General features: G+C 45.7%; 1 protein-coding gene across 3 annotated transcripts in view; it reads left to right on the top strand.

The window, feature by feature from the left end:
• Positions 1-10954, top strand: part of LOC139548415 (high affinity cationic amino acid transporter 1-like) — a 53423-nt gene that overhangs the window by 22964 nt on the left and 19505 nt on the right. For 2 of the 3 annotated variants that reach the window (XM_071358102.1, XM_071358100.1), the window contains exons 2-3: positions 8382-8837; positions 10411-10569. In XM_071358102.1, coding sequence (XP_071214203.1) covers positions 8468-8837; positions 10411-10569 — 529 coding nt within the window. In that variant the 5' untranslated portion in view covers positions 8382-8467. Of the gene's footprint in view, positions 1-2157; positions 2356-8381; positions 8838-10410; positions 10570-10954 lie in introns of those variants that run through there. The other variant, XM_071358101.1, reaches the window with a different exon arrangement.

Genomic DNA, 10954 nt, shown 5'->3' with positions numbered 1-10954 from the left:
CATTAATGTGGATAACTAGTTTATATGTTCCATACTGGACATTAATGTGGATAACTAGTTAATATGTCCCATACTGGACATTAATGTGGATAACTAGTTAATATGTCCCATACTGGACATTAATGTGGATAACTAGTTAATATGTTCCATACTGGTCATTAATGTGGATAACTAGTTAATATGTCCCATACTGGACATTAATGTGGATAACTAGTTAATATGTCCCATACTGGACATTGATGTGGATAACTAGTTTAGATTAGCTTGACTTTGTTGGCCATCGAAGTCAGGTGGATTTCAGATGGACCCATTACAAGGGTTTCATCCATTTGCTTTAAGTGACACATTGTATGTTTTCCACTGCCAGCCCAATATTGCAGGTATATCATGTGTGAAAAGTCTATGTATTTGCGGATAGGAATGGGGAGAATAAGATGGGACTATTTCACCACCCCAAATAGTACCCCTTTTTGGTTTAGCCTATGTGCTAATGAGATATCAGTTGATTGGATCGATCCTACTTTTCTGTTGAGGTGAGGTTAGATGTCATTATTTGGAAGCTTAGAGGAATAGGATACAGTGTACTGATCTAGCACAAGCCCCGTTTATACCTGGTTCTAACATGCGTCCTTTGAAACCCTGTTTATACTTGGTTCTAACATGCGTCCTTTGTCCTAATCTTGTCCACATTTTATAGACGGGTGAAGACGATTAAAATATGCATTGTGATCTTCCTGCCCACTTCCAGAGGGAGTCAGAGACCCATTGTGTCTGGATATTTCACAAGTGTAGACGGATCTAGACAGTGAAACAATTTAAATCATCATTATATCGCCTTCTAAAAACATTGACAAGGAGGCACCATTGACTTAAGGCATCAATAAGTTTCTTAAAATTAACCAATATTATTTTGAAAGGATATCTCAAATAATTTGCATTACAGGGAGGGACCAGGAAATGTGGTCACACTGCGAACACAGGGGACGGATAAGGAAATGTGGTCACAATGCGAACACAGTGGACGGATAAGGAAATGTGGTCACAATGCGAACACAGTGGACGGATAAGGAAATGTGGTCACAATGCGAACACAGTGGACGGATAAGGAAATGTGGTCACAATGCGAACACAGGGGACGGATAAGGAAATGTGGTCACAATGCGAACACAGTGGACGGATAAGGAAATGTGGTCACACTGCGAACACAGGGGACGGATAAGGAAATGTGGTCACAATGCGAACACAGTGGACGGATAAGGAAATGTGGTCACAATGCGAACACAGGGGACGGATAAGGAAATGTGGTCACACTGCGAACACAGGGGACGGATAAGAGACATTTTAACACCATGTGGAACGGCTCCTTAGTAAGACCCTATGTCCTAATTATCTCTCCTTTCTCCCAGTGTGTGCCCTTGTCCACTTCCCTTCACTGAGTTGAAATAAAATGACTGGTATAAGAAATATGGTGGAAAAACCCTTCACGGTTACAATGCTTTCAGATTCGTGGGAAGTAGTGAATGAGTGTACACTTCAGGAGAAAGGAAAGATTTTTTGGACTCACCCAGTGTATCAGTCAGTCCCTCTCTCGTGCACGTTTTAATGGTTAGCTTGTCTCAGTGACACGTAGGAATGATGTCTGTGTGTGTGTTGTACTGTGTTTGTGTGTGTGTGTGTGTCTATGTTGTAGTGTGTGTGTGTGTGTGTCTATGTTGTAGTGTGTGTGTGTGTTGTAGTGTGTGTGTGCTGTATTGCGTGTTGCGTGTGTGTGTGTGTGTGTGTGTGTGTGTGTGTGTGTGTGTGTGTGTGTGTGTGTGTGTGTGTGTGTGTGTGTGTGTGTGTGTGTGTGTGTGTGTTTGTGAAGTCAGGTATCTCGACAGGAATGGGCTGCTGACAGGAATGGGCTACTGTCGGTCAAGGAGAGAGAGGGAGAGGGAGAGAGAGAGGGGGAGAGCGAAAGAGCGAGAGAGGGAGGGAGGGAGACAGAGAGGGGGAGAGTGAGAGAGAGAGAGTGAGGTGTGTTCTGTCGTCACAGCTGGTCGGTCATGTGATGTGTCACCGTTCTATTTGTGTTCCAGCCATCTGAATGGGTTGTTACTCGCCCTCTGAATGGTGGTTTAACTCTATCAGACTCGTCAACAGTGACACCTCTTACTCCTTCTAATTATCTTTGTCAGACAGGCAGACAAAGAGAGGTGGCACACATAGAAGATGCATGGAGAAAGTCGTGTTACTTTAAAATAGGACAATTGTTCAGAAATAAAATAATTTGCCAGTATACGGAAAAACGTTTGTTTTGGAATTGAACGTTTCCGGGAATTTATAAACGGAGCCAGAAGGCTTTTCTAACATCTTGTGAGTACTTACTTGGACATTTGTGTTCACGTTGTATAATCTAAATGACTGACTGCTGGGCCTAACCGATCTGGGACCTGTCGAGAATGTTACAGAGCTTGTTAAAGGTTTACACTGAGTATTGAGATTGTATACTGTATGTATATTCTCTTTGGTAGTCACTTGATATTAGACACGGCAGTTCTTAGATTACCCTCATGCTTTAATCGTTCCTGTATATGACATTATGACATGATCTGTTCCCAGTGTGTTCAGCCAGAGATCTCCACTGCAGAGAGAAGTGTCAGCAGGAATGTCAGGTCCTCTCCATATGAGGGGTTATCTGGGAGCAGCAGGCAGGAGGGAGAGCAGACCTGGCTTCAAATACTATTTGAAGTCTTTACACATACTTTTAGCATTTGTCTTAGCCTGCCTAGAGAGCCGAATACAACGGGTCTAGTAGACCTTACAGTGAAATGTTAACTGACAAGACCTTAACCATCGATGCAGTTTCAAAAATAACGGATACGAATAAGAGATAAAAGTAACAAGTAATTAAAGAGCAGCAGTAAAATAGCAATAGCGAGACTATATACAGGGGGGTACCGATACAGAGTCAATGTAGAGACTATATACAAGGGGTACCGATACACTGGTACAGAGTCAATGTGGAGGCTATATACAGGGGGTACCGGTACAGAGTCAATGTGGGGACTATATACAGGGAGGTACCGGTATAGAGTCAATGTGGAGGCTATATACAGGGAGGTACCGGTATAGAGTCAATGTGGAGGCTATATACAGGGAGGTACCGGTATAGAGTCAATGTGGAGGCTATATACAGGGAGGTACCGGTATAGAGTCAATGTGCAGGGACACCAGTTAGTTGAGGTAATATGTACATGTAGGTAGAGTTATTAAAGTGACTTTGCATAGATGACAACAACAGAGAGTAGCAGCGGTGTAAAAGAGGAGGGGGGGGGGGGGGGGGGTCAATGCAAATAGTCTGGGTAGCCATTTGATTAGATGTTCAGGAGTCTTGTGGCCTTGGGGGGGTAGAAGTTGTTTGGAAGCCTCTTGGACCTAGACTTGGCGCTCCGGTACCACTTGCCGTGAGGTAGCAGAGAGAACAGTCTATGACTAGGGTCCTTAGCTTATTGATGAGCTTTGAGGGCGCTATGGTGTTGAACGCTGAGCTGTAGTCAATGAACAGCAGTCTCACATAGGTGTTCCTTCTGTCCAGGTGGGAAAGGGCAGTGTGGAGTGCAATGGAGATTGCATCATCTGTGGATCTGTTGGGGCGGTATGCAAATTGGAGTGGGTCTAGGGTTTCTGGGATGATGGTGTTGATGTGAGCCGTGACCAGCCTTTCAAAGCGCTTCATGGCTACAGACTTGAGAGCCACAGGTCGGTAGTAATTTAGGAAAGTTTCCTTAGTGTTCTTGTGCACAGGCACTATGGTGGTCTGCTTAAAACATGTTGGTATTACAGACTCGGACAGGGAAAGGTTGAAAATGTCAGTGAAGACACTTGCCAGTTTGTCAGCGCATGCTCGGAGTACATGTCCTGGTAATCTGTCTGCCTTGTGAATGTTGACCTTTTTAAAGGTATTACTCACATCGGCTACGGAGAGCGTGATCACTCAGTCTTCTGGAATAGCTGGTGCTCTCATGCAATGTTTCAGTGTTATTTGCCTGGAAGCGAGCAGAGGAGTTTAGCTCGTCTGGTAGGCTTGTGTCACTGGGCAGCTCTCGGCTGTGCTTCCCTTTGTAGTCTGTAGTGGTTTGCAAGCCCAGCGGCGTCTGGTATCTGACGAGCGTCAGGGCCGGTGTAGTACGATTCGATCTTAGTCCCGTATTGAAGCTTTTGCCTGTTTGTTGGTTCGCCGAGGGATTTCTTATAAGCTTCCAGGTTAGAGTCCACCTCCTTGAAAGCGGCAGCTCTAGCCTTTAGCTCAGTGCACCAGATATCGTGCACCAGCTGTTATTTACAAAAATACATTGTCCGCCTCCCCTTGTCTTACCAGGCGGTGCTGTTCTATCCTGCTGGTACAGCGTATAACCAGCCAGCTGTATGTGTTTTGTCGTCGTTCAGCCACGACTCCGTGAAGCATAAGATGTTACAGTTTTTATGTCCCATTGGTAGTTTCATCTTCTGCGTAGCTCGTCGATTTTATTCTCAAGAGATTGCACGTTTGCTAGCAGAATGGAGGAAAGTTGGGGTTTATTCGATCGCCTATAAATTCTCAGAAGGCGGCCCGCTCTTCGGCCCCTCTTTCTCCCCCTCCTCTTCACGCAGATCACGGGGATCGCGGCCTGTTCCCGAGGAAGCAGTATATCCTTCGCATCGGGCTCGTCAGAGTCGTGAAAGGAAAAGAAGGATTCTGCTAGTCCGCGGTGACTAATCGAAGTCCTGACGTCTAGAAGTTATTTTCGGTCATAAGAGACGGTAGCGGCAACATTTTGTACAAAATTAGTAAAAAAATTAGTTGCAAATAAACAAAAACTAAAAACACAACCGGTTGGGGGAACGTAAAACGTACGCCTTCTTCTCCGGCACCATCTTACTAATTAGTGGGATTTGTGGGGGTTTCACTTTTGTGAGTAGTCTATTGTTTACATCACACCAGACAAGCTTAATTAAGCAGAGATAAAGTACAGTAAATGATTTTGAAAAGTATTTGAACCCAGGTCTGCTGGGGGGAGAGGAGCTGCTTGCCCTGGGCTCGTCTCACTTTAATGGTGATCTGGAAGACCTGGGCTCGTCTCACTTTAATGGTGATCTGGAAGACCTGGGCTCGTCTCACTTTAATGGTGATCTGGAAGACCTGGGCTCGTCTCACTTTAATGGTGACCTGGAAGACCTGGGGTCGTCTCACTGTAATGGTGATCTGGAAGACCTGGGGTCGTCTCACTATAATGGTGATCTGGAAGACCTGGGCTCGTCTCACTTTAATGGTGATCTGGAAGACCTGGGGTCGTCTCACTTTAATGGTGATCTGGAAGACCTGGGGTCGTCTCACTTTAATGGTGATCTGGAAGACCTGGGGTCGTCTCACTTTAATGGTGATCCGGAAGACCTGGGGTCGTTTCACTTTAATGGTGATCTGGAAGACCTGGGGTCGTCTCACTTTAATGGTGATCCGGAAGACCTGGGGTCGTCTCACTTTAATGGTGATCCGGAAGACCTGGGGTCGTCTCACTTTAATGGTGATCCGGAAGACCTGGGGTCGTCTCACTTTAATGGTGATCTGGAAGACCTGGGGTCGTCTCACTTTAATGGTGATCTGGAAGACCTGGGGTCGTCTCACTTTAATGGTGATCTGGAAGACCTGGGGTCGTCTCACTTTAATGGTGATCTGGAAGACCTGGGGTCGTCTCACTTTAATGGTGATCTGGAAGACCTGGGGTCGTCTCACTGTAATGGTGATCTGGAAGACCTGGGGTCGTCTCACTGTAATGGTGATCTGGAAGACCTGGGGTCGTCTCACTTTAATGGTGATCTGGAAGACCTGGGGTCGTCTCACTTTAATGGTGATCCGGAAGACCTGGGGTCGTCTCACTTTAATGGTGATCCGGAAGACCTGGGCTCGTCTCACTTTAATGGTGATCTGGAAGACCTGGGCTCGTCTCACTATAATGGTGATCTGGAAGACCTGGGGTCGTCTCACTTTAATGGTGATCTGGAAGACCTGGGGTCGTCTCACTATAATGGTGATCTGGAAGACCTGGGGTCGTCTCACTTTAATGGTGATCTGGAAGACCTGGGGTCGTCTCACTTTAATGGTGATCAGGAAGACCTGGGGTCGTCTCACTTTAATGGTGATCTGGAAGACCTGGGGTCGTCTCACTTTAATGGTGATCAGGAAGACCTGGGGTCGTCTCACTTTAATGGTGATCTGGAAGACCTGGGGTCGTCTCACTTTAATGGTGATCTGGAAGACCTGGGGTCGTCTCACTTTAATGGTGATCAGGAAGACATTGGAGTCGTCTCACTTTAATGGTGATCTGGAAGACATTGGAGTCGTCTCACTTTAATGGTGATCTGGAAGACATTGGAGTAGGGCATAATCACGTTTGTCTGAGAACCAAAATGAACGCGGTCGTAGCGAGCCAGGGGTAACTGATCCTGTAACACCCCACCCTCTATCAGTGTTCCCCAGGAGAAGGGGGTAGCTACATCCCAATTTGGCGACAGTATGGGGACTCCCCACACACTCCTTTACGTGTCGAATGCAAAGGAGTGGGTGTGTGGAAAGGAGTTGGTGTGTGGAAAGGAAAGGAGTTGGTGTGTGGAAAGGAAAGGAGTGGGTGTGTGGAAAGGAAAGGAGTTGGTGTGTGGAAAGGAAAGGAGTTGGTGTGTGGAAAGGAAAGGAGTTGGTGTGTGGAAAGGAGTTGGTGTGTGGAAAGGAGTGGGTGTGTTGAAAGGAAAGGAGTTGGTGTGTGGAAAGGAAAGGAGTGGGTGTGTGGAAAGGAAAGGAGTTGGTGTGTGGAAAGGAAAGGAGTGGGTGTGTGGAAAGGAAAGGAGTTGGTGTGTGGAAAGGAAAGGAGTTGGTGTGTGGAAAGGAAAGGAGTTGGTGTGTGGAAAGGAAAGGAGTTGGTGTGTGGAAAGGAAAGGAGTGGGTGTGTGGAAAGGAAAGGAGTTGGTGTGTGGAAAGGAAAGGAGTTGGTGTGTGGAAAGGAAAGGAGTTGGTGTGTGGAAAGGAAAGGAGTGGGTGTGTGTGTGGAAAGGAGTTGGTGTGTGGAAAGGAAAGGAGTGGGTGTGTGGAAAGGAAAGGAGTGGGTGTGTGGAAAGGAAAGGAGTTGGTGTGTGGAAAGGAAAGGAGTTGGTGTGTGGAAAGGAAAGGAGTGGGTGTGTGGAAAGGAAAGGAGTGGGTGTGTGGAAAGGAAAGGAGTTGGTGTGTCGAATGCAAAGGAGTGGGTGTGTGGAAAGGAGTTGGTGTGTGGAAAGGAAAGGAGTTGGTGTGTGGAAAGGAAAGGAGTAGGTGTGTGGAAAGGAAAGGAGTTGGTGTGTTGAAAGGAAAGGAGTGGGTGTGTGGAAAGGAAAGGAGTTGGTGTGTTGAAAGGAAAGGAGTTGGTGTGTGGAAAGGAAAGGAGTTGGTGTGTGGAAAGGAAAGGAGTGGGTGTGTGGAAAGGAAAGGAGTTGGTGTGTGGAAAGGAAAGGAGTTGGTGTGTGGAAAGGAAAGGAGTTGGTGTGTGGAAAGGAAAGGAGTTGGTGTGTGGAAAGGAAAGGAGTTGGTGTGTGGAAAGGAAAGGAGTGGGTGTGTGGAAAGGTTTAAAGGTTTAAAGAAAAGCGAACCATGGATTCTATTCCACTTCCTCCTGGCCCAGAGACTACTTTCAGCGTCAAATCAAAATCAAATCACATTTTATTGGTCACATACACGTGGTTAGCAGATGTTAATGCGAGTGTAGCGAAATGCTTGTGTTACCTGAAGCGAGGCGACCATCTCTGTTGGCGCCATTATGATGTGAGGAAACATCTAACAGGAAGTTTTAAAATCCCGAACTTCCCTCAGTGGTGCAGGGTAACTTTGCTTTGTTTGTTCTGCAGCTTGTGATTCATTTTGTTTTTGGTTTTTACACAATTATAAAACTGGTTTTGTAGATTAATCCTGACCTGCTGTAAATAGTTTTTTAAAAACGTAAACCTTTCAGTGCTGTTTAGCGAACAAAACCAAAACAGTAAACATCATATGTTTTGTACAATTTTACTCAACCCCCTCTAAGCCTTGTTTGGCCCCACGGTGTGTGTATGGTAAACACACCGTCGTAGAAAACCTCTGACGTTCTCTCTGTTTTGGCTCCAGGTGCTTAAACCCCATACAGAGAGGCTAAGAAGAGTGATCTGAGAGACTGTCAGACACACACACACACACACACACACACCACACACACACACACACACACCACACACACCACACACACACACACACCACACACACACACCCACACACACACACACACACACACACACACACACACACACACACACACACACACACACAGTTGTTGGAAAGGTCCTGATGCTCTCTCTGTTCTCTCCAGGTGATTTCCCCCATCGTGCTACAGAGAGGTGAAGTGTTATCTGACAGGCAGAGTTAGCGATCCAGAGGCACTGACAAAGAGCCAGGATGATTCTGGCCATGCTGAAGGGCTTTGGGAAGCAGCTGCTGCGTGTCAAGGTGGTGGACTACAACACTGAGGATTCACGTCTCTCCCGATGTCTCAACACGTTTGACCTGGTGGCTCTGGGGGTGGGCAGTACTCTGGGAGCTGGGGTTTACGTCCTGGCTGGGGCTGTGGCCAGAGAGAACTCTGGTCCAGCCATTGTCCTGTCCTTCCTCATCGCAGCGATGGCCTCGGTGTTGGCTGGTCTGTGTTACGCTGAGTTTGGGGCCCGCGTCCCCAAGACGGGCTCGGCCTACCTGTATAGTTATGTTACTGTTGGGGAGCTCTGGGCCTTCATCACCGGATGGAACCTCATCCTCTCTTACATTATAGGTGAGAGGGGTCACACACACACACACACACACACACACACATATGCACACACATATGCACACACATATGCACACACACACACACACACACACACACACACACACACACACACACACACACACACACACACACACACACACACACACACACACACACACACACACACACATATGCGCGCACACACACACACACACACACACACACACACACACACACACACACACACACACACACACACACCTTCCTCCTCACACATGTATGTTCAGAGAGGAACATTAGAAAGAGACTGTCATAATGCAGACAGTAGATATATATGGGATGCATTGCATTTTCATGCCTTTTGTATAAACATATAATGATTGTTGATCCTGGATCATAATTTAGCTGTGTTGATCCTGGATCATTTAGCTGTGTTGATCCTGGATCATTTAGCTGTGTTGATCCTGGATCATACTTTAGCTGTGTTGATCCTGGATAATTTAGCTGTGTTGATCCTGGATCCCAATTTAGCTGTGTTGATCCTGGATCATTTAGCTGTGTTGATCCTAAACCATAATTTAGCTGTGTTGATCCTGGATCATATTTTAGCTGTGTTGATCCTGGATCATTTAGCTGTGTTGATCTTAGATCATCATTTAGCTGTGTTGATCTTAGATCATCATTTAGCTGTGTTGATCCTGGATCATAATTTAGCTGTGTTGATCCTGGATCATTTAGCTGTGTTGATCTTAGATCATAATTTAGCTGTGTTGATCTTAGATCATAAATTAGCTGTGTTGATCCTAGACCATAATTTAGCTGTGTTGATCCTGGATCATTTAGCCATGTTGATCCTATACCATAATTGAGCTGTGTTGGTCTTAGACCATAATTTATCTGTGTTGATCCTATACCATAATTTAGCTGTGTTGATCCTGGATCCTAATTTAGCTGTGTTGATACTGGATCATTTAGCTGTGTTGATCCTAGACCATAATTTAGCTGTGTTGATCCTGGATCATAATTTAGCTGTGTTGATCCTGGATCATAATTTAGCTGTGTTGATCCTGGATCATAATTTAGCTGTGTTGATTCTGGATCATAATTTAGCTGTGTTGATCCTGGATCATTTAGCTGTGTTGATCCTAGTCCATAATTTAGCTGTGTTGATCCTGGATCATAATTTAGCTGTGTTGATCCTGGATCATAATTTAGCTGTGTTGATCCTGGATCATAATTTAGCTGTGTTGATCCTGGATCATAATTTAGCTGTGTTGATCCTGGATCATAATTTAGCTGTGTTGATCCTGGATCATTTAGCTGTGTTGATTCTGGATCATAATTTAGCTGTGTTGATCCTGGATCATTTAGCTGTGTTGATCCTAGTCCATAATTTAGCTGTGTTGATCCTGGATCATTTAGCTGTGTTGATCCTAGACCATAATTTAGCTGTGTTGATCCTGGATCATTTAGCTGTGTTGATCCTAGACCATAATTTAGCTGTGTTGATCCTGGATCATTTAGCCGTGTTGATCCTGGATCATAATTATCTGTGTTGATCCTGGATCCACATTTTCTGGTTATCTCCTAACAGGAACCTCTAGCGTGGCTCGGGCATGGAGTGCCACGTTTGATGAGCTGATTGGTCGACACATCGAGCAGTGGTGCCGGGTCAACATGGCGATGAAGGCCCCAGGGATCCTGGCTGAATACCCAGACATGTTCGCTGTCATCATCATCATCATTCTCACAGGTGGGCATTGCTCCATAAAGAAACGTATTTATATGTTCTGTTTTTGGACCTTTTCTCTGGAGTATGGTGCTGTGGGAAAGCAGACCTGGAATCGAAATATTTGTAATAACTTTAATAATAATAATCTCTCTCTCACACTCTCTCACACTCTCACACTCTCTCTCACACTCTCTCTCTCTCTATTTCTCTCTCCCTTTCTCTCGCTCTCTCTTTCTCTCTCTCTCTCTCTTTCTCTCTCTCACACATTATCTCTCTCTCTCTCTCTCTCTCTCTCTCTCTCTCTCTCTCTCTCTCTCTCTCTCTCTCTCTCTCTCTCTCTCTCTCTCTCTCACTCTCTCTCTCTCTCTCTCTCTCTCTCACTCTCTCTCTCTCTCTCTCACACTCT

Source organism: Salvelinus alpinus, chromosome 21 (assembly GCF_045679555.1).
Source record: "Salvelinus alpinus chromosome 21, SLU_Salpinus.1, whole genome shotgun sequence".
Lineage (NCBI taxonomy): Eukaryota > Metazoa > Chordata > Actinopteri > Salmoniformes > Salmonidae > Salvelinus > Salvelinus alpinus.
This window is presented reverse-complemented; position numbering and strand designations above follow the sequence as displayed.